At 46.9% G+C, this 24,932-nt stretch overlaps 1 protein-coding gene across 1 annotated transcript in view; it reads left to right on the top strand.

Moving 5' to 3' along the window:
* The first annotated feature begins 693 nt into the window (after positions 1–693).
* The window catches only part of COLGALT2 (collagen beta(1-O)galactosyltransferase 2), a 158,776-nt gene continuing 134,537 nt past the window's right edge, over positions 694–24,932 (top strand). The window contains exon 1 of the mRNA XM_044301742.1: positions 694–943. Coding sequence (XP_044157677.1) covers positions 717–943 — 227 coding nt within the window. The 5' untranslated portion in view covers positions 694–716. The remainder of the gene's footprint in view (positions 944–24,932) is intronic.

Below are 24,932 nucleotides of genomic sequence, written 5' to 3'. Positions count from 1 at the left end.
TGTAAATGCTGCAGCCAGTCATTGATTGGAAATGAGCAGTTTGGTCCTGATCATAGCCCTGTGTAAATGGGCTCTAAGAGGACAATAAAGGCCACTTACATGGGCAGATTATTTGGCCAGTTATGGTCTGATAAGTCCTGTGCTGGGGGACTAGGTGGCACATGGTCATGCTCATGGTCCAGCGTAAACATGGATGTGCTGCCTACAATGTATGAGGACCAGTTGTAGTAACCATGACTGCCACATGTGAATGCTGCTGAAAACCCTGTTCAGACTGAGCAGTTTTTCAAACCAACTATCAGCAACCAGTGGGCTGGAAAATCACAATTATTCGTAGATATAAACTGTCTTTCCCTGATGGACAGCCATGTGCATCTCAGGAAAGTGAGCTAGCGAAGCCCTAGTCCCAGTCAGCCACCCGTCAGTGAATAGAAGCTGTGAGAGGTGGCTGCACACTGCCGGGGAGCCCTGTGAGTCCCACTTGTCCCTATCAGGGTCAGCCACAGCCACTTGCCAGTCTGGGACCCCCTAGCCCCCATCAGCCCCCGTGCTGGCAGACGAGCCCCGTCCTCCTGCTGAGGTGAGGAGAAGAGCTGGGATGAATGGCAGTCATTATTACGGGGCTGCCTCGTCCCTCTCCAGCCCCCACCGCGCTCATATTTCACTCCATCCCCCCGGCCAGCTCCAGGACACAGCAGTATGCGGAGCAGCGGAACATGGCTGCAGTCAGTGCCCGGCTCCTGCTGCCCGTCTGCCTGCTCTCCATCCTGGCGGCCGTGCCAGGCCAGGAGCTCCCGGTGGAGGAGGGGGCCCTCCCGGAGTCCGGCTTCCAGAAGCCCAGTGTCCTGGTCGCCATCATAGCCCGGAATGCCGCCCACACGCTGCCCTATTTCCTGGACTGCCTGGACAAGCTGGACTACCCCAAGAACAGGATGGCGATCTGGTGAGGGCACGGCTGGCACCCCAGCCTCTCATTACCTAGTAAAGGGCTGGTACACGTGGGGGAGGTGTGGAGACCGGCAGAGGAGCTAGCACTTCCTCCTGTGCAGGTTTACCTCCTCCTCTGGCTGGAGACCCCTCTAAATGCTGGGAGATCTCAGCCAGGTCAGGCAGGAGGATGGGGAAGTAGTGTTCAGGACCCAACCAGACATGGTCATCCTCTCTGAGCTGAACCATCGGGACGTCCCAGACCTGTGATGGCTCACCTTCGGCACTCCAGCTGTGGTGAAACTACAACACCCAAGATACTTGCTTGGCTGTTCTCAGAACTCCATAGAAATGAATGGAGCATGCTGGGGGTCGTAGTTTCACCACGGCTGGAGTGCCGGAGGTTGCTGATCCCTGCTCGTCGGGCTGCTTTCTATGGTCTCAGTTATTTGTTGGAGTCAGGGAGGAAGTTTAACGTGAGGGCATTGGCGTGCACCTCCTAGGAACGCGGTAGGACTATGGGTTGGAGTTCATGGACGTCAACCTCGTTAGCTTAGGAGTTATATTAGTAGTGGAAATGCACGTCCATTATTAGGACCGCTGACCGGATTATAAGGAGTGTATGGGATCCATCATCGTGCAGTCACCGTCATGTCTGCCCTGTTGTAATTGATTTGCTGTTTCACTCGCCTTGTAACATTTTTTTGTGTTGTTAAAGGGGTACTCTCATCTCAGACATTTTGGGAATATCCCATTGGGGATATGCCTCCAATGTCTGATAGGTGTGGGTCCTATACCTATACTGCGCCTATACTTACAACGGAGCCTGTTCATTTCTTTTCAGTGGGACTTCCGAAAATAGCAAAGCGTGCCGCACTCCCATAGTAATGGATGGAGGGAGGCAGCGCATGCTCAGTGCACCCTCCAGCACTTTGAAGGCTTTGTTCTAAGTATGGGTGCGGGTCCTAGAGGTGGACCTATCAGACATTGGGGGCATATTCTAGCAATATGCCCCCAATGTCTGAGATGGGAACACCTCTTAGGTCCGTCCACACAGGACAAGTGCTGCAGATTCGCTGCCCTGGATTTGTGTGCGACAGACCCGCAGCTTTAATAGTACCAACATAGTGGATGGGATATTAATAAATGCTATAAACGGCAAATGACATCTTCAGCAGAAATCGACCTGTGGTGCAGATCTTACCTCCACCGCAGATTGTACCCTTGGCAATGCATAGGGTGAAGTCCGCTGCACCCCCGGCGTACAATCCACCATGTGTGTATGCGCCTGATAGCGTGACCCGCTAGGCATTTACTTCATGTAACAGGGAAGCTTTTTCCTGACATCACTGGCCACGTTACTGTGCTAATAGGTTCATGGAGATACACGTGGACAGGTACAAGCCGCAGCCCAGAGGAGCCAGTCCAGGTTATGCAGTCTCAGGCTACATTGCAGGGCGCAGAGGTGATGGGAGAATATTTAGGTACAAATGAAGACCCTCGCGGTATATTTTGTAGATGACAATATCTAGAAGTCCTCATTCCACAGTGTGTTTCATGGAAGGTCCATGGTCCAGAGCAGGGCTGGCCAGCTGTTGTAAAACTACAATTCCCACCATGCCCTGCTGCAGGCTGATACCTGTATGCTGTTTGGGCATGCCAGGAGTTGTAGTTTTGCAACAGCTGGAGGGCCACAGGTTGGCCAGCCCTGGTCCAGAGGGTCATGCATGGATCCTTATGGATGTGTACAGTGTCCACATTAGGATCTTCTTCACTTCTGTCTCTGAGGTTTTATTTGACAGCTATTCATAATCATCATTCACTTTGTAATATAAATGTCTCTATGGAGAAGGTTTGCACCATTTAACACACTGACAGTCCATTTGGGGGGGTCTGACGTGCAGTCTGTTGTATGTTTGGGAAGCCATTTCTGCATATAGTCAGGGCAGTGGAGCCTATCTACTGGAGGCCCCATTACATGGCCTGAAGGAGCAGACGATTGTCGGGAAGGAAGCGCTCATCAGTGGAGGAGACCGCTGCATGATCCTGTCCACAATATGGGAAGGAGTGATCACTAATGCCATTGCGGGTGATGCTAGAGAGGCTCATCCCAATGCCGTCTGCTATTGGCTGCCTCCCCCCCTCGACGGATGTTTTGATGCGGGCATCAGGAACAGCGTGGGTGTCGGGGAGCGGGATAAGTATGACCAGTATGAGGGGCCGGGCATTTTGGGGGGCATTGGGACTGACCTCTTCGTTAATTAAATTCATCCTCTGGCAGTCTGCTTGCTTGCTCGCAGCCTGCATGGATTTCAGTCATTTTCTGGCCGACGGCCCCGTCTATGCACCACCCTCACCATGCCCTCTTTTTAGAAACTGGTGAGGGAAGCGTAAAATTGGTGTCTTAAAACTTTGCAAAACCAGGTTTCGAGGAGACTGTTCACCAAAATCAAGGTGTAGGGGGATGAGAAATATTAATTGTGGCTGTACATGGGGGGGATCTTAAGTTCAGAAGGAGCAGAGATTCAAATGTATAAATGACAGGGTTACTGAGTCTTTCCTATATATCAATCTGCTCCGCTCCTCCTGCTCTATAACACGCTGCCGGCAGATTGCACTGCAGGTGCTGCTTAAAGAGGAGCTGTCAGCCCTCTGGCTAATTTCACACAATCCTGCCTGGCCCGGAAAACATGCCCCGTGTGATGGCTGCATTCCCTGGACTGAACACTGCTGCTCAAGAACTCACAGCATCATCATGGCCTATAACGCTGTGAGTTCTGCTCCGGGAAATGCAGCCATCACACGGGCCAAACACGCTCTTGTAAAATTAGCCTAAGACTGCGTTTACACATTGCTCTTTAAAAGTGCCTCATTGGTGAAACATGTTAAAGGGGTTGTCCGGGTTCAGAGCTGAACCCGGACATACCCTTATTTTCACCCCGGCAGCCCCCCTGAGCCTAGCATCGGTGCATCTCATGCTCCGATGCGCTCCCGTGCCCTGCGCTAGATCGCGCAGGGCACAGGCTCTTGTGTTTTTAATAACACACTGCCAGGCGGTAACTTCCGCCCAGCAGTGTGTTCGGTGATGTCACCGGCTCTGAGGGGCGGGCTTTAGCTCTGCCCTAGCCGTTTTACTGGCTAGGGCAGAGCCAAATCCCGCCCATCAGTGCCGGTGACGTCACCGGGGTTCCTGTCAGCCCCATGGAGAGCCCCGGTACGTCACCGGAACTCTGAAAAATGCCTTTGCCCTGCGCGATTTAGCGCAGGGCAAAGGAGAGCATCGGAGCATGAACTGCTCCGATGCTCCTGTCAGGGGGGCTGCCAGGGTGAAAATGGAGGGATGTCCAGGTTCAGCTCTGAACCTGGACAACCCCTTTAAATCAATGTGTTTCAACTGTAAAAACCGAATTAATAGTTGTTTGGACATCGTCAGGGTGTAAAGGACACTAAGGGGCGTCGGGCAACGATCATTAACCAGTCGAATGCTGAACGATAAGGCGCTCATTTGTCACTTATTGCATCTTGTAAACATTTAGGCCTCGTGCACATGTTGCCCGGCCGTGGCACTTGATGTTTCTGTATGTGCCTCCGCAGCGCAAAAAAAAGAACATGTTCTATTTTTTTTGCAGTGCGGACGGATCACGGACCGATTTAAGTTGAATGGGTCTTGATCCATCCCAGCTGCCGCCCGGACGTTGCCCGTGCAAACTACGGTCCCCAATGCACGGAATGGCCACAGAACAGCCGTGTGCATAAGGCCTTAAAGGGAATCTGCCCCCAGGAAATTCAATGTTAAACCTGCACCGTGCCTTGTAGGGCAGCTCCGCTGAATGCAATAGCTTTTACCTACTGATCTGTTGATGGGGTCACAAATATCGGAAGAATGGGGTCTGGTCTTGCTAGGTATCTCCCCCACCTCCCCCTAGAGATGCCTGCGGGTTTATTTCAGTGGTGTACGTCGCTCCCATCCCGTGCAAGTAGATTGATAATTGTGTTGAAATCTGAGCTGCTGGTTCCATCGGGGAGAGTGGGGATGATGGGGGTAACTGCTGATAGTAACTCTCCTCTACTCTATGGCCAGTGACAATGGCTCATTCAGTATTCCACAAAGTATGATTAATGTTTCATTCTGAAGTTTGGCATCACAGTGTATGCCAGTTTTTGAGGTTGGTGTGTTGTATGATTAACCTTTTATTGCTTGTGCCGCCAGCATAACTGCGGCTCACTGAAGTGTCAGCTGTGAAAAGGCTAGGACTATGGCACAGCTTGTTACTGGGCCCTGTGACTGCTATTTGTGCCAGTTCACTGATGCCTATCCTAATGAACCCGTTCACAGACAGATACAAATTTATTTTATGCCAACAACCTCCTGCCTTTTGTAACTAAATGAAAAGAAATTCCCACGCGTTTTATCCCATTATCCCATGTCAGCGGTGGATAAGCTGACAGCGTGCTTCCTTTTCATACCTTTCACCTCATCCCTTCTGCTTGTACCCGAGCATACTCAACAATCGGACCGCTACCCAAGATGCCATATCCCTGAATTCCCTTCCACCCAGCGCTATAGAATTACTGATCCAAGTCAAATGCTTTCTGTGTAGTTTACTGTTGGACCAGTCGTCTGCTGTCAGATGGAGGTCTGTACCGGAGAGAGGGGCTGAGGCGCAGACAGGTTTTTGCATGCAGTTTTGGAAACCAAAATCAGGAGTAGATCACAAAAGGAGAGAAAGTATAAGGGCTCATTCACGCGACCGTATCCGTTTTTGCAGACCGCAAATTGCGGATCCGCAAAACACCAATACCGGCTGTGTGCATTCCACATTTTGTCCTGCCCTATGATAGAAATGCCTATTCTTTTCTGCAAAACGGACAAGAAAAGGACATTTTTTGTGGGGCCACAGAATAGAACTGCTGATACGGGCAGCACACGGTGTGCTGTGCACCTCTTTTGCAGCCCCATTGAAATGAATGGGTCCAGACCCGTTCCGCAAAATTGTGGTTTGGATGCGAAAGGGAAAGTGTGGTCGTGTGAATGGGCCCTCTTTTTTCAATTCACTCCTGGTTTTGGCTTCCAAAATTGCTTCAGGAAACCTGACTGTATGGCGTCCCCTTAGGGGTGGACTGATGAGCCACCCCAGCAGGTGATAGAAATGGCGCAGGAATAATTCAGCCAAGTGTGTGTTCAGTGGCACAACTGGTCTTAACTGCAGAACGTCTCCACAGGGTACTTAAAGGGTAACTAACCTGTTAGACAGCTTTATTAGAAAATATTCTAAATGCCCTGAAACTGATTTTTGTAATAAAATGTATCAATTTTATAGTTTTAATAAAAAAATAGACACCCAACGTCCAGGATTCCACAGTACTGCTGGAATAGGGGCCACAGTGAGCTCTGTATTGAAAGTAGCGTACATTTCTGCTCCTGCCTGTGCTGCTCTGCTAAACCCTCGCAAAGCTATGCAGAGCTTTCAGCTGAGCGGAGCGGGCACAGGCAGTAGCTCTGCATAACACATTGGTAGAGGAAACCCTGTACCAGTGTGCTATGCAAAGCTTTTAGCTGAGTGGAGCGGGCACAGGCAGGAGCTCTGCATAACACATTGGTAGAGGAAACCCTGTACCAGTGTGCTATGCAAAGCTTTCAGCTGAGCGGAGCGGGCACAGGCAGGAGCTCTGCATAATACATTGGTAGGGAAACCTTGTACCAGTGTGCTATGCAAAGCTTTTAGTTGAGTGGAGCAGGCACAGGCAGTAGCTCTGCATAACACATTGGTAGGGGAAACCTTGTACCAGTGTGCTATGCAGAGCTTTCAGCTGAGTGGAGCGGGCACAGGCAGGAGCTCTGCATAACACATTGGTAGAGGAAACCCTGTACCAGTGTGCTATGCAAAGCTTTTAGCTGAGTGGAGCGGGCACAGGCAGTAGCTCTGCATAACACATTGGTAGGGGAAACCTTGTACCAGTGTGCTATGCAGAGCTTTCAGCTGAGTGGAGCGGGCACAGACAGGAGCTCTGCATAACACATTGGTAGAGGAAACCCTGTACCAGTGTGCTATGCATAGCTTTTAGCTGAGTGGAGCGGGCACAGGCAGGAGCTCTGCATAACAAATTGGTAGAGGAAACCCTGTACCAGTGTGCTATGCAAAGCTTTTAGATGAGCAGAGCGGGCACAGGCAGAAGCTCTGCATAACACATTGGTAAGGGAAACCTTGTACCAGTGTGCTATGCAGAGCTTTCAGCTGAGTGGAGCGGGCACAGGCAGTAGCTCTGCATAACACATTGGTAGAGGAAACCCTGTACCAGTGTGCTATGCAAAGCTTTTAGATGAGCAGAGCGGGCACAGGCAGGAGCTCTGCATAACACATTGGTAGGGGAAACCCTGTACTAGTGTGGTATGCAGAGCTTTTAGCTGAGCGGGCACAGGCAGGAGCTCTGCATAACACATTGGTAGAGGAAACCCTGTACCAGTGTGCTATGCAGAGCTTTTAGATGAGCAGAGCGGGCACAGGCAGGAGCTCTGCATAACACATTGGTAGGGGAAACCTTGTACCAGTGTGCTATGCAGAGCTTTCAGCTGAGTGGAGCGGGCACAGTCAGTAGCTCTGCATAACACATTGGTAGGGGAAACCTTGTACCAGTGTGCTATGCAGAGCTTTTAGATGAGCAGAGCGGGCACAGGCAGGAGCTCTGCATAACACATTGGTAGGGAAACCCTGTACCGGTGTGCTATGCAGAGCTTTTAGCTGAGCGTAGCTGGCACAGGCAGGAGCTCTGCATAACACATTGGTAGAGGAAACCCTGTACTAGTGTGGTATGCAGAGCTTTTAGCTGAGCGGGCACAGGCAGGAGCTCTGCATAACACATTGGTAGGGGAAACCTTGTACCAGTGTGCTATGCAGAGCTTTCAGCTGAGTGGAGCGGGCACAGGCAGTAGCTCTGCATAACACATTGGTAGAGGAAACCCTGTACCAGTGTGCTATGCAAAGCTTTTAGATGAGCAGAGCGGGCACAGGCAGGAGCTCTGCATAACACATTGGTAGGGGAAACCCTGTACTAGTGTGGTATGCAGAGCTTTTAGCTGAGCGGGCACAGGCAGGAGCTCTGCATAACACATTGGTAGAGGAAACCCTGTACCAGTGTGCTATGCAGAGCTTTTAGATGAGCAGAGCGGGCACAGGCAGGAGCTCTGCATAACACATTGGTAGGGGAAACCTTGTACCAGTGTGCTATGCAGAGCTTTCAGCTGAGTGGAGCGGGCACAGTCAGTAGCTCTGCATAACACATTGGTAGGGGAAACCTTGTACCAGTGTGCTATGCAGAGCTTTTAGATGAGCAGAGCGGGCACAGGCAGGAGCTCTGCATAACACATTGGTAGGGAAACCCTGTACCGGTGTGCTATGCAGAGCTTTTAGCTGAGCGTAGCTGGCACAGGCAGGAGCTCTGCATAACACATTGGTAGGGAAACCCTGTACCGGTGTGCTATGCAGAGCTTTTAGCTGAGCGTAGCTGGCACAGGCAGGAGCTCTGCATAACACAGTGGTAGAGAAAACCCTGTACTGGTGTGTTTTGCAGAGCTTTTAGCTGAGCGGGGATGAATCGTTTCAGCCCTAACTGCCACTGTGTTTTTACATGAGAAATTTTACGGCGTTCATTTTTCGGTATAAATAACACAATATCTTTATTCTCTGGGTCAGTACAATTACAGTGATACCAAATACATATTGTTTTTTTTTTATGTTGTACTACTTTTTTTGCAATGAAAAGAAAAAAAATGTTTTTGCATTGCCACTTCCCAAGACCCATAACTTTTTTATTTTTCTTTCTATAGAGTTGTGTGAGGGCTTGATTTTTGTGGGATGACTAATATTTTTTTATTGGCATCATTTTAGAGTGTAAATTAGCAAATTTTTTTTTTTTTTACGACGTTCACCATAGGGGATAATTTACATGATATTTATGTAGTCCGGGTCTTTACGGACGTGGCAGTACCAAACATATCTGGAAGATTATTTTTTTTTGCAATTTTTTTCATTGAAAAGCATAGGGTTTATTATGGGATTTTATTTTTTTTTTTAACCACTTAATAGTCCCACAAGGGGACTATAACAGACAGCTTTTTTATTGATTTTAAAATGCAATGCATTATCCCTATAGTGCATTGCATTTTAATGTCAGTGCCATTCTGACACTGACCAGCAGGCTGCGCCAGAGAGGCACAGTCTGCTGGAAACTACTTAAGGTGTGTCTGGGGACTACATCAGACCCCTGCCAGCCTTCACATACATTAACATCCGCGATCGCATTTGCGGGGTGCCGATGCCATTGCCCGCGGCATGTAAAGTGTTAAACAGCCCGGATCGAAACTCCTGCCGCTCTGGGCTGTTAGAGCAGGACCGTGGCTCTCATGTGAGAGCCAGGCCCCGCTTCCTGGTGCACAGGGGGCCGCGCAGCGCTTAGACTGGACCTCTTTAAAAAAGTGGCGGCCCAGCCTAAGTCCCCTTAGTGACCGCCGTAAAAAGTCATATGGGTGGTTAGTAAGCGGTTAATCCATCAGCACGATCCCCACAAAGAGCGGTTCTGCTCTGTGGTTATAAAACATGGTCCACATGTCGTGCTCACTGCTCAGCCTTTGGTCGGATCGCAGTCATTGCTGCAGCACTGAACTCTTTGTGGGGCCAATGTAATGTAGTAGGTACAGAGGCCCAGAGGCAGAGCAGTGATGGAGAACACAGGAGAGGCTCCTGTCAAATCTGCGCTTTCCCTTTCTGCTATTGAGATCCGTCATAGGATCTCAATACTGGAAGAAAATGCTTCCGTTTTGTCCCCATTCATTGTCAATGGGGACAAAACTGAACTGAATGAAACGGAGTGCACCAGAATGCATTCTGTTCCGTTTGGTTGCGTCCCCATAACGGACCGAATAGTGCTGTAAGCAATGTTTTTCTGTCCGCAATGTGGTGTGGAGCAAGACGGATCTGTCCTGACACACAATGTCCGTGTGCGCTGCATATTTACATGTCCAGAAGTTTTTGAGTATGAGGACCAAACCAGTTAAATGGTCTCTATAGCGTTCTGAATACAGAATGCATAGTAAAAGAGCGCTAGAAGGGTTAAAAAATAAATAAACAAAATTTAACTCACCTTAGTCCACTTGATCACGAAGCCCGGCATCTCCTTGTGTCTCCTTTGTTGAATAGGACCTGTGGTGAGCATTAAATACAGGTAAAGGACCTTTGATGACGTCACTCCAGTCATCACATGGTCTTTTACCATGGTGAATCACCATGGTAAAAGATCATGTGACGTACCATGTGATGACCGGAGTGACGTCATCAAAGGTCCTTTACCTGTATTTAATGCTCACCACAGGTCCTATTCAACAAAGGAGACACAAGGAGATGCCGGCTTCGCGATCAAGTGGACTAAGGTGAGTTAAATTTTTTAATTTTTTTTTTAACCCTTCTAGCGCTCTTTTACTATGCATTCTGTATTCAGAATGCTATTATTTTCCCTTATAACCATGTTATAAGGGAAAATAATACAATCTACAGAACACTGATCCCAAACCCGAACTTCTGTGAAGAAGTTCGGGTTTGGGTACCAAACATGCGCGATTTTTCTCACGCGAGTGCAAAACGCATGACAATGTTTTGCACTCGCGTGGAAAAATCGTGCATTTTCCCGCAACGCACCCGCCTCTTATCCGGGCAAAAAAACTGACACCCGTGTGAAAGAGGCCTTACAGTACCTGTACATTGAAAACAAAGGCAGTGAATGAATAAAAATGTATTCTGTGTTTTAGGCACTTTTTACGTTATACTCTTGACAAATATTTAACTAAATGGTGTGGCTAAAAAGAGTGCCAAATGTGCTAAATTTAATCAAGCCATGCACTATTTCTGGATGCAAAATTTGATGTGTTTGTATACCAACCATGAGGTGGCACACTAGGTGAACATGCCTAGGAAAATGTGCTATTTTGATACTTTGGAATCAATGTGCACACATTTTCACAGACTCACTATTCATAAATCTCTATCCTTAAAGGGAGTCTGTCACCTAATCTAAGCCTTTCAGACCACCCAGATCAGGTTATAGACTCCTGTGCCCTCATTGCAATGATACCTTTATTTGTGCTGTCCCTCGCAGAGATCTTCCAAAAAAGACTTTTAAAACGTATGCTAATGAGGTTCGGCAAGTGCCCAGGGGCGGCATTTCTGCAGAAAGTGCCCAGGCCCCTCGGCAATGTGCCCAGAAAACCACACCTCTTTCAGCCATCAGGCCCGCCCTCCTTTCCTATTATTACCTCCTCCTCTCCCTCACAAATCTTGCGCCTGCTAGAGGAAAGACGCTGCTGCGCCGACCCGCCCTTTCTTTAGATTCACTGCAGTCCTCTGCAGCGGCTGGTTACTTCCGTACGCTGGATTTCAAACTACGGACCGTCGCATGCGCAGTCCAACTCCTTGTTCCTCTACCCATAATGGGCACAGCAGTGCGCAGGTGCAGGACAAGTGTGGAGTGGCGCAGGCGGGAGATCTGGAAGGGAGAGGAGGAGGTAATAATAGGAAAGGAGGGCAGGCCCTCAGTCGTCTTTTTTCTAAAGTGAATAACCCTAATGTTGATAATCTTTCATGGTACTGTAGTTGCCCCATTCCAGTTATTACTTTAGTTGCCCTCCTTTGAACCGTCTCCAGCTTTTTTATGTTTGCCTTGTTTACAGGAGCCCAGAACTGTACACAGTACTCCATGTGTGGTCTGACTAGTGATTTGTAAAGTGACAGGACTATGTTCTCATCACGGGCATCTATGCCAATTTTGATGCAACCCATTATCTTATTGGCCTTGGCAGCAGCTGCCTGACACTGGTTTTTACTTAGTTTGCTGTTTATTAAAAATCCTAGGTCCTTTTCCATGTCAGTGTTACCCAGTGTCACTATTTAGTATGTACGGGTGACTTGCATTATTCCTTCCCATGTGCATAACTTTACATTTGTCAGTGTTAAACCTCATCTGCCACTTATCTGCCCAAGCCTTCAATCTATCCAGATCGCTCTGTAGTAGTATACTGTCCTCTTCAGTGTTAATTACTTTACACAGTTTAGTGTCATCTGCACAAATTCTATAAAATACCTAAACAGCATTAGATGCTTTAAAGAGAACCTGTCACCACAAAATGCAATGCAATCTGCAGCATGTTATAGAGCAGGAGGAGCTGAGCAGATTGATATATTGTTTTATTGGGAAAGATTCCTAAAACTTGTAATTTATACATTTATATCTCAGCTATTTCTAAACTTAAGACCCTCACATCTGTATAACTATCAGTGACTGACAGCTATCTCTTTATACACACTTAGGCCGAATGTGAGCGGTCCGTGGAACCGCGGCCTGGATTCCTGCTGAGGGCAGGAGCGCACAGCGTCATGGGTTGCTATGACGCCGTGCGCTCCCTGCTGCCGCCGCAATACAATAATACACTGGTATAGATCATACCAGTGTATTACTGTATTGCGGCGGCAGCAGGGAGCGCACGGCGTCATAGCAACCAACGACGCCGTGCGCTCCTGCCCTCAGCAGGAATCCAGGCCGCGGTTCCACGGACCGCTCACGGCCATGAACAATGGCCGTGTGTATTCGGCCTTAGGCCGAGAGCGGACCGTGGAAACCCGGCCGGGATTCCTCCTGACAGCATGAGCGCACGGCAGTGTATTACTGTACAGGAGCGGCTGCATGAAGCGCACGGCGTCATAGCAACCAATGACGCCGTGCGCTCATGCTGTCAGGAGGAATCCAGGCCAGGTTTCCACGGTCCGCTCTCGGCCGCGGAACACGGCCGTGTGCATGAGGCCTTACAGTGTTTGCTACAGTTATTTTTTCATATTTTAATAATTTCAGACGTGGTGATATGTAATATGTTTATTTATTTATTGTTCATATATTTTATATGTAAAATTGGGAAAGGGAGTGAGTTAAACTTAATATTTTGGTGGGGGTTTGTTTTTTTATTTTTTTTTACTTTTTATTTAATAACTAGCACCTGTCCTATTCATCCTGATAGAGCTCTATTAGGGTGAATAGTACTTTACACTCTCCCTGCTGCCCTGTGCTTTGTGCACACAGCAGCAGGGAGCTTGCCATGGCAGCCAGGGATTTAGTAGCGTCCTGGCTGCCATGGTAACCGATCAGAGCCCCGCAATGGGGCTGGGGGGGCTCTGGTCACAAATGCCACTGCACCAACAATGAGGAGGAGGGGGGGGAGGACCCTGTGGCCACTGCCACCAATGATTATAATACTGGAGGGCGAGGGGCTGTGGCCACTGCACCACCAATGAAGATAACTAACCCATTAATTCAAATATAGGCATCGGTTGCCGGCGACAGAATCACAAGGTGCTGTTATACCCGTCAGGTGCGGCATTCTGCCTACAGCTAACACTGCTTTTTTTGGTCCTCTTTAACACCACCTGGGAGTCTGTGGAAACCTTATTCCACTATCATTCCTAGTAAGATGGCTTGATATTTGACATGTATGACCATCTCCATCATCCACATGCTGATTTATATATAATTTATTTAGCCCCCGTTTATGTAGAAATTAAAACCAGAAACTATGGGTTGTGTAGTTGTACACGCTGATAACTTAATTGATGGCAAGCAATAAAATAGAGCACATGTGTGAAATATATATTTTCCTTTGATGCTTCTAAGCTGCTTCACATACGTCTTCTCTGCAGACAATTCCACTTATCTTTCATATGGTTGCTCTCTCCTTTTTCAAAGCTGGGAAGTGGTAGATGACATCACACTAGTCCATTGTCAATGCAAATAGTATACAGTTATAGGGACTGGATCATCTTAGACATTGGTGGCATATTACCGTCAATGTCAGATAGGTGTGGGTCCCACCTTCTGAAACTCAAACTATCTCCAGAACACTTTTATGGAGTTCCAAAAATAGCTGATCAAGCACGCTTCCAGAAAAGTGAATGGAGAGCGCACTGTGCATGCACGATTACCTCTGTGGGACTGCCAGAAATAGCCGAGGCAGTGCGCGCCTATTTTTTTTACTCTCTTTCACTTTTGGGGGCCCGTTCAGGAGATTGGTATAGGTCCTAGAGGTATCTGACATTGGTGGTGTATCCTAGTGATATGCCACCATTATTTGAGGTGAGACAATCCCTTTAAGCCAGTCCCTAGAGTCTTAGTTAGACCTTCTGTAAGTTCTTGGTGCATTTTCTGGAACTTTCTTGTTGAAATTCAAAGTATCCAAATAATGCAGAACAGGAACCAAACACCAAAAAAACTTTAAAAAAAAACGCAGAAGAAGAAAGAATTAAGCTCACTTTGTAAAGAAGGGGGAAGAGATAGGATACAGATTGTTAGGGAAAAATGTGGTAAAGGCAGGGGCAGACTGGGAACTTAAAGTGGCCCTGGAAAAAAAAATTAAGTGGCCTCAATGTTGTAGGTGGGTCAAAATTCACAGAAGGTGGAGCAACATAAGTAGATGGAGCCAATGCAAATTGGCAGGGTCAGTAATACCATAGTTTACAACAGAACCAAATACCACAATGCACCACAAAATTCTTCCACAGAAGCTGTCCATCAATAGCTGCCATCTTCTATCCTTCTCCTCCAGCTGTCTCTAATATGGATATGGAGCAGGAGGTGAGATGTGAGCCACAATAACAAGCCAGCCCTACCTTCAGCATACTGCCTGAACTTGTTCTAATAATGTCCCTATAGTTCCCCCAGTAGTATGTACCTGGCCAGCGCCAGTGAAATGGGGCGGGTGATCCTATGGGTATCGACCCACTGGTAAAATTCCCTGTAGGGTCTATGGCCAGTCCAACCCTGGGTAAAGGACAGGAAAAGAAAGATAAATTGTTGAAAATGTAAATAACTTTCCAACACTCCCCTGTAAAAGGCCGATAGGCGAAGATGGCTGTTGTGCTGTCCTCGCTGTGTGACATCTCTAGTTCAGAGCCCTCATCACCTTTCTGTCTCTTGAAGCAAAATACATGGATTTTATCTTATGGAGATGGTCTCTCAGACTTAGGCCCCATGCACACGGCCGTTGTTCACGGCCGTGTGCGGGCCGTGGAACCGCGGCCTGGATCCCTCCAGAGAGCAGGAGCGCACGGCGTCACTGGTTGCTATGACGCCGTGCGCTCCCTGCTGCCGGCACATTACAGTAATACACTGGTATAGATCATACCAGTGTATTACTGTACTGTGCCGGTAGCAGGGAGCGCACGGCGTCATAGCAACCAGTGACGCCGTGCGCTCCTGCTCTCAGGAGGGATCCAGGCCGCGGTTCCACGGCCCGCACACGGCCGTGAACAACGGCCGTGTGCATGGGGCCTTAATAATACTGGAGATTTGGCACTCCACACGATTGTGGGTTCCGGTGCTCTGTGATGGGGTAATAGCCCCAAAATTGTAGAAAACAAGATTCACGGCACTCGGATATAGAATGCAGGATAATCAAATATTTATTTCATCCGAAATGTTTTCACTGCAAATGGCCAACGTTTCTGTCCATCCCGGACCTTGTTCACGGCCGGTAGGTCTTAAGACGTCATCTGACTCCATGACCCTGCTAACTTAGAACAAGATCTGGGATGGGCCGAAACTTTGGCCATTTGCAGTGAAAACATTTCGGATGAAATAAATATTTGATCATCTTGCATTCTATATCCGAGTGCCGTGATTCTTGGTCTCTCAGACTTAGACCTGGACAAGAGCCTATTCCTTCAGCCCTGTACATTTCCAAGAAGCTTAACAGTGACATCTTCCATTATTTCCTTGCTGTAGCACTAGGAGGACAATAGAGAAGAAGCTGAGTGAATCAAGTGCTACTTCTGCAGAGTTTAAAGGAAACCTGTTAGGTTGAACATGGTGTTTGATCTTCAGCATGTTATAGAGCAGGAGGAGCCGAGGAGAATGAGATATAGTTTTATTCAGTAAAACATCTCATTAATACATTTCAATTCCTGCTCATTCTGGGTTGAAGTCCTATTAGTGATTGACACAGTCTATACACAGTCATAGAGGGAAGGCTGTCAATCTGATAGGACCACCTCCTTGACTTCAACCCAGAATGAGCATAAGTTCGGTCCTTCTCTCCCATGACATCGTCTGTCGGACGAGAGTCTGGAGCTCCACATACACATTATTAGACTGTGGATTTGCCTTTAGTAGTGTGTATGGGGGCTTTATGTGTATTGCCCTAGCCACCATTATACAGTCAGTTTATCCATTTGAGTGTATTCTTGTTATATAAGGCTGCTTCCACATCAGCACTAATGCTTTCTGTTCTGCTGCATTATAGGAGCAGAACAAGGACAATAATGGAAGTGCTGGACCTGGTACATAACTGAAACAAATGGCCCGGTGACTAGAATGGGGTCTGTCTAGTTTCCATTAGGGAGTCCACAATTTTGTACCTGACAGAATGTAATCTGCAATGTAAGCCCCTAACGGAGCCCCCAATGCAGACGTATACCCAAGCTTGGTCTATAAGTGATAACGATGGTACACCAGATTGTGTTTTTTTCAGAAAGTTCTATACATTTTAGTTTTTATGATTTTTTTAATGCATTTCTCATTTTGGGTCAGTAGGCAGATGGCTAGTCGATCGGTTAACAAACACAGAAGTTGATTTTCTTCCAAACAAAAAAACGGTGCTGTACCTGCTAGATTAGCATCACCTCTGTCACCCCTACCGTGTTTTCTGAGAGGAAAACTCAGTAAATTTAGTAATTCCTCCCCTCCCCCTTCATACAGCATGATCTGAGCCGCCAGACAGTTCATGTGGGTTTAGTATGAAACAAACAAGCGCTGTTATTCTGCTGCCTGTCATTAAGCTATATCTGCCGTTTGTTAAATGTGTAGAACAAGTAATAAGGAATATATTTCAATGTACTATATTTATTGATTTAGCATTTTCATTTTTTAATAAAAATTAAACCCTGAATTTGCCTTTTGACAGTGAGCAGCTCGTCTTCACTGTTCAGTGCAGTACTAAATAGGGAAGACGTGCCTTCCTTGTTGTGCTGACAGTGTCCGTGGGTTCTGTATGGCTACTTTCACACTAGCGTTCATAGGTCCGTTCGTGAGCTCCGTTTGAAGGAGCTCACGAGCGGACCCGAACGCCTCCGTCCAGCCCTGATGCAGTCTGAATGGAGCGTCAGTCTGCATCAGTCTGGCGGCGTTCAGCCTCCGCTCCACTCGCCTCCGCACGGACAGGCAGACAGCTGAACGCTGCTTGCAGCGTTCAGCTGTCCGCCTGGCCGTGCGGAGGCGAGCGGATCCGTTCAGACTTACAATGTAAGTCAATGGGAACGGATCCGCTTGAAGATGTCACCATATGGCTCAATCTTCAAGCGGATCCGTCCCCCATTGACTTTACATTGAAAGTCTGAACGGATCCGCTCAAGCTACTTTCGCACTTAGAATTTTTTCTAAGTTATTAATGCAGACGGATCCGTACTGAACGGAGCCTCCGTCTGCATTAATATGATCGGATCCGTTCAGAACGGATCCGATCGAACGCTAGTGTGAAAGTAGCCTAAGCCGGGCGCGCTGGCTAGGAGATCGCTTCCGGCTATCCTGCATTTCCCGGCGGCTCATTAGTCAGAGCGCTGAGTATAAAGATCACACAAACACTGTCAGGGCAGTGAATAGGTAAAGTACTAGTAGGATGACCCAGCTTTGCATGGGTATATTTCGTCTATTTCATTTAATGTTTGTGTGTGTGGTTAAAAGATATCCACAGTATCCCCCATAACAGTGACCTCCACAGAGCCCTGCCCTCTTAACTGTGACCTCCACAGTGCCCCTCCCCCTTTAAATATAACCTCCACAGTACCCCACCCCCTTAACAGTGATGACCACAGCACCCCGCCCCTTAGCAGTGAGCTTCTCAGTTCCTCGCCCCCTTAACAGTGACCTCCACAGCACCCGCCTCTTAAAGGGAGTCTGTCACCAGATTGTGACCTTATAGACCGCTTATATAGCGCTCTAGCATAGCAGTCTATGATTCTAATGGTACCTTTGATGTGTGCTTCTGAAGTTCCCCCAAGGCAAAAACGGACTTTTATTCAAGGGATCGCAAGTGCCCAGGGCGGGGTTCACCTTGTTGGAGCCCAGGCTGTTATGCCTCTTTTCGCCATATCCCCGCCCCAGCCTCTTCCTCTGCCCGCCCCGCTCTTCCTTTGCGTCCTCCTTCTCTGCAGCCGAATCCCGCGCCTGCGCTATCCATTGCTTGGCCGGGGCATGCGCACTGCGATGCCCAATGTGGGTGTATCTGGTCCGCCTCCTCGCCGCTGTTTCTCGCCGTTGGCCGGCGCATGCGTAGTAGCTACTGCGATGCCGTGCCCACAATGGGCATCGCAGTGCGCATGCCCCGGTCAAGCAATGGATAGCGCAGGCGCGGGATTCGGCTGCAGAGAAGGAGGACGCAAAGGAAGAGCGGGGCGGGCAGAGGAAGAGGCTGGGGCGGGGATATGGCGAAAAGAGGCATAACAGCCTGGGCTCCAACAAGGTGAACCCCGCCCTGGGCACTTGCGATCCCTTGAATAAAAGTCCGTTTTTGCCTTGGGGGAACTTCAGAAGCACACATCAAAGGTACCATTAGAATCATAGACTGCTATGCTAGAGCGCTATGTAAGCGGTCTATAAGGTCACAATCTGGTGACAGACTCCCTTTAACAGTGACCTCCACAAGGCCCTGTACCCTTAACAATGACCTCCACAGCATCCTAGCCCCTTAACAATGCTCTTCACAGTGCCCTGTACCCTTAACAATGCCCTTCACAGTGCCCTGTACCCTTAACAATGCCCTTCACAGTGCCCTGTACCCTTACCAGCAACCTTCACAGCGCCCTGTACCCTTAACAATGCCCTTCACAGCACCCTAGCCCCTTAACAATGCCCTTCACAGCGCCTTATCCCCTTAACAGCAACCTTCACAGTGCCCTGTACCCTTAACAGCAACCTTCACCGTGCCCTGTACCCTTAACAATGCCCTTCACAGCGCCCTGTACCCTTAACAATGACCTTCACAGTGCCTTATCCCCTTAACAGCAACCTTCACCGTGCCCTGTACCCTTAACAATGCCCTTCACAGCGCCCTAGCCCCTTAACAATGACCTTCACAGTGCCTTATCCCCTTAACAGCAACCTTCACAGTGCCCTGTACCCTTAACAATGCCCTTCACAGCGCCCTAGCCCCTTAACAATGACCTTCACAGTGCCTTATCCCCTTAACAGCAACCTCCACAAGGCCATGTACCCTTAACAATGACCTTCACAGCATCCTAGCCCCTTAACAATGACCTTCACAGTGCCCTGTACCCTTAACAGCAACCTTCACCGTGCCCTGTACCATTAACAGTGACCTACAACAGTGAAGAAAAATGTATTCATTGAAACCTGGTGTAAAATTGTGTGTGCTTATGTGCCAAATTTGGTGCAGATCTGTCCATTTGTTTGGCTTTAGCCATACATGCAGGAGGCAGTGAGGGTAGCGCAGTTAGTACTGCGCTGAACAGTGGAGACGGGCTGCTCACTGCCAAAAGACAACTTCAGGGTCAGGGTTTCTTTTATGAAAAATTGCAAAATCAATAAATAAAGTATATAGAAAAAATGTCCATTATCAATTGCCCTACACATTTAATAAAAAAACTGGCAGTTATACTTTAATGTTCACAAAGCCATAAATGCTCATAAAGTGGTGTCATCTGGGGCCATCACACATCATGTTTGACCCAGTCAGTAGAAGTCTTACTGTGGTACTGATGCCTTATGTTCAGCGACATATTTCCACTAGTTTTCAATTTTGAGATGTTCATATTTGTCCTGGCTGAATATCATGGAGTTGCACTGTGAAATATGATATTCATTACTAGGTATATAAAAGCAGGCTGTTTCCCACAGACACGTCTTCCAAGGTGTTGAATGCAATACTGTATTTCACAGCATCTCCTTACAAGGAAGCGTGTACATACTGTTGGGTTGCACTCCATTTCTGTTCAGTAACATAATTGTCTGATTCTTCCGTCCTACTACAGATTATCACACTACTTTGACATGTATGGGCAAAGATGAAGTGATATTCAGTAAAAATGTTATAGGCTAGCTATTAACTGACAAGAAAAAGAATATCAAATCCTAATTCATAAATCTTAAAATACTTACATAAGCAAACATTGGGGGACATTTATTTAAGAGTTTAGGCCACAATAGTGGCATAAAAAAGAATTAAGTTATTGCACACACCATATGTGCACCAGAATTTGCAACATTTTAGGCTTAGAAAAAACTGCAAGAAAAGGGACAGGGTTTAGTGGGAGGCACAGGACTTAGCACGGGCTGCAGGATTGTATGCCAAAAACTACAAAGTCATAGTTAAAGTCTGTGCCATCCCCTGGCTGGTATAGACTTCAGCTTCTGGTGTATGGCAGGGCAGAGATGCATCTGCCTCTTAAAGGGGTTGTCCAGGTTCAGAGCTGAACCTGGACATACCTCCATTTTCCCCCCGCCAGCCCCCCTGACATGAGCATCGGAGCAGTTCATGCTCCGATGCTCTCCTTTGCCCTGCGCTAAATCGCGCAGGGCAAAGGCATTTTTCTGAGTTCCGGTGACGTACCGGGCTCTCTATGGGGCTGACAGGCAGCCCGGTGACGTCACCGGCACTGATGGGCGGGATTTGGCTCTGCCCTAGCCAGTAAAACGGCTAGGGCAGAGCTAAAGCCCGCCCCTCAGAGCCGGTGACGTCACCGAACACACTGCTGGGCGGAAGTTACCGCCCGGCAGTGTGTTATTGAAAACAAAAGAGCCCGTGCCCTGCGCGATCTAGCGCAGGGCACTGGAGCGCATCGGAGCATGAGATGCTCCGATGCCAGGCTCAGGAGGGCTGCCGGGGTGAAAATAAGGGTATGTCCGGGTTCAGCTCTGAACCCGGACAACCCCTTTAATAAGTTACCGTAGGTGCTTCTCATGCCACTGCAGGGAGATCACCAGTTTTAATAAATAGTCCTCACTGTATGCAAGCTCTACTTAAAGAGGACCTTTCATGGGTATTAGGATACATAGGGCATAGGATCTAACTGCAGTTACTATTTTTTCTGGGCGCGGCTCCGTTCGCCCGCTGTGGCCCCCATTGTATTCTCCCGCCTGGTATGCTAATTTTAGCTTCGGAGCAATGAGGAGGAGACTGAATATTTCTCCGTGGGCGTCTCCTTCTCCCTGGCTGTAGAGCGGTCCAATCGCAGCAGAGAGCGTCACAGCCAGGGAGAAAAAACCCTCATCTTCTCCCTGGCTGTGACTCTCTCCGCTGTGATTGGACCGCTCTACAGCCAGGGAGAAGGAGACGCCCACGGAGAAAGACTCAGTCTCCTCCTCATTGCTTCGATGCTAAAATTAGCATACCAGGCGGGAGAATACAACGGGGACCACAGCGGGCGAATGGAGAGGGCTCAAAATGAGTAAAAATGCAATAATAAAAAAAATGCCCTTAAATTTGCATTAGTCAAGAATACAAGTGAATAAGATAATTGCTAATATATCTTATTAGAGAAAAATGTCTTTTTTGTTCATATATGAGCCTGCTCCTCCTTCCTCATGCATTAATTCATTCTCAATCCCTAGATAAAATCCATCTTGAGAGAATATAGATTAGGGATGAGGTTAATTTCTCCCTATGGAAGTCTGTGGAGGGTGTGGGAGGAGGTATAGCAACTGTAGAGTGAGAGAGAGGAAGAGCTGCAAACACACAGATACAGCTGAAGGCTGTATTACATTCTCACCCCAGTGCTGGATTCGCCTCTATACTGCTCATTATTACTTTATAATGCCTCTATGCTGCTCATTATTACTTTATAATGCCTCTATGCTGCTCATTATTACTTTATAATGCCTCTATGCTGCTCATTATTTCTTTATAATGCCTCTATGCTGCTCATTATTTCTTTATAATGCCTCTATGCTGCTCATTATTTCTTTATAATGCCTCTATACTGCTCATTATTACTTTATAATGCCTCTATGCTGCTCATTATTACTTTATAATGCCTCTATGCTGCTCATTATTACTTTATAATGCCTCTATGCTGCTGCTGCTCAAGGAACTCCATGGCCGTTTGAGGAAGGCAGGGATTTGGACAAATGGATTTCAGTCCACTATGCACATATATTGTGAATCATACAAATTCCACTCTCTAGTGTGAGGACTAGCCTGCTGTGAGGCTGCGTCCATGGTAATGTTACCACATATGGTGGCATCATCCACTGGATGTAGGTCATGGGGACATTTGGCAGTAGTGGTGCACAGAGATGAGTGCATTTCATGAAATTTGTTTTGGGTCCGATTCTAAAAAAATCTTGTTGGCAAATTTTAACCTGAATTGAAAGTTTTAAGATTACCCTGAAAAGTTGTGTCTAGCACTCTGAGGTCTCCAAGGTCTGGATCCAACCCCTTTCAAGCTCTTTAACACCAAGACATCATTAGTAATATCAAAGTGACAGTCACATGTATGGCTATAGGAAAACTCCTGATAGCCGGCGTGGTAACAGTCTGTTTAAAAACACACGGCACTATTGGACGGACCATGGCAGATGCCTTCTTCTCTAGCTTCTGACTCCCTATCAAGAAACAGGTGGCTGCCATTTTGAGGGATTCATCCAAATAAAATTGCAAAGATTCATATTCATCTGGAAACAGCATTTTGGGAAAGTTTTATATGAATACTAATAAACAATTACATATGGACACAAGGTTTTATTCTGTAAAATCCAACAAGTATAAAAAAAAAGATATAGAAATAGAAATGGAAACTGAGCATAAAAAAGGTGTAATAATGAAACAGCATAAAGTTGTACTCTGCTACCTTTACACCCTTGTGAGATAAGATTTTCTTACCTTAGTTTTCATTTTAAGAAAAAATACCCTTGAGACTGTGAAAAATGAATAATGTCATTATGCAATATGCCGGCTGCTGGTTCATTCATCTGCAAACTGACCAATAAACCACCATACATGTTTTTGCTAGACCACCACACGCCAAGGCTTGTCTGAAAACCTCAGGGCCAGAAAGTCTTCAGTTCTCATGTTCTCATGATTTTAACTTTCTCTTCACTTTTCTGGCATGGATTAGTGTAAGATTTCTTAATGACAGGGCCTGGCTGGAGGCATCATAGAAATGTGCTCCTTTCCCTTGATATCTTTAGTCCCTTCTGTCCTTAAATCAAATCCACTATTTGTTAGATCTCTTCATCAACATTTAGAGTCTCTCACTGAAAGTGTCATTGAGAGAAAATTACTTTTGTATATTCTTCTGGTGTTTAGTATACCATTTCTGAAATATGCAGTATAAGCTCCTAGCAATCTTATTAGTTCTTGGCACCATTAGCCATGGATTGACTAACAGAATACCGGGCCTTTTACATGGGCTGAGGGTCGGGCGGTTATCAGCAATGAACTCTCTTACAAATGCTTGTTCCAGATAACTAGCTTGGGTGAATGTGTGCTGATCACCTAACAAAAGAGAAAGCTCGTCGCTTCCTGTCTGGTGGGCTGCGTATAGGGTTCCCATCCTTTTTTTTCCCATTAGTAAATATAAATCATAGCAGAATTCTGTTTCTTTGAGTTTGTCTTTTATTACTCAGTTTGCTTGGTACATATAGTTAAACGGCAGTGTGTGAACGTTTTCGGCTCGCAGGCCTTCATCAGACACTGAAGTATAAATGTAGGAAAAAACTGTAAGTAAAATAAAATAAAAAGTAAGAATCTGCATACTATAGAGTGAAACTGAAAAGAAAATACAAAATACAATGGCTGGTGCTCACGCTGGAAGCATATAGTACAAATGATGGTGTCTCATTCCCATTTAGGCGGGCTCTCCTGGGGTACTGGGGAATCTTGCCTTCAGACTCATTTCTTGTATTCTGACCCCAGTAGTTTCTCCTTGGATATGGATCTGCACACTCTTATTAAGGCATATACATACAAGAACATTGTGGTTGTACACAGATATAGAATGTATTTGTTGTATTGTATACTAAATTCTTCTGTATTACCTCAAAACCTATGGTGGAGATATATTGATCTCACAGTTCACACATAGCAGTTTACAGGGTAAAATAGATAGTACAGTATGATATATACCCATTGAGGACATAGGTTATGGATTAGAGAGTGTGTCGGAGAGGTCATATACATATCTGAATTACGTTACTAGGGTCCATATGTCAGAAGGACATTGTGGATTGGGTATTATTATATATAACATGAAGTTTGTTTATAATATTATATACACATAACCTTAGGTCCTATGGTGGGGGCATATTCATCATAAAATTCACATCTGCTTTCTGTTTTCATAGTAAGTAGATAACATCGTGCAATATATACCACTGGGGAAAAAAGTTCATCAATATAAAAACTATTTCCATTTCAAGTGGGGTGCCCAACTATAAGACAATTACTGTAATATCCATATAATGGTCAAACCGAATCCACCAGGCCTTACCTGTGCCGCTGCTGGGATGTGGGAGTCACAACTTCCTATGTTAGGATGTAACACCTGTAGGACAGGGCACTATCCAGTGCCAGAAAGGAGAGGTGTAGAGGGAGAGGTTCAATTTGTCCCTTTAAATAGTCTTATAAGAACATGTGGATTTGGGGCATGATCGGCCAGCGTGTGTTCCAAAGGCCGGATGAAGAGCGGCATCCGGAGCGCACGTGACCGGAAGTGTGTTCCAAATACCGGAACTGGGTTTTACAATGTATGATATGGAATAAAAAAATAAATGTGGGTATTATAGGATATTATGGGACAAAAGGAGCTAGGATTGAGACAGGCACTTAGTTGTAACGTGCTAGTGGTCACATGTATATTAATATAAGCACATGCTATGGCTATAATAATGGAATCAGCCAGGGTTGTGTAGAATGCTATGGAACCTGGAAGGAGCATGGATGCAAAATATATATATACAAAATATAC

This window comes from Bufo gargarizans, chromosome 7 (assembly GCF_014858855.1).
Source record: "Bufo gargarizans isolate SCDJY-AF-19 chromosome 7, ASM1485885v1, whole genome shotgun sequence".
In the NCBI taxonomy this organism is placed as follows: domain Eukaryota; kingdom Metazoa; phylum Chordata; class Amphibia; order Anura; family Bufonidae; genus Bufo; species Bufo gargarizans.
Note: the sequence above shows the minus strand (reverse complement) of the source record. Positions and strands in the feature narration are given on the sequence as shown.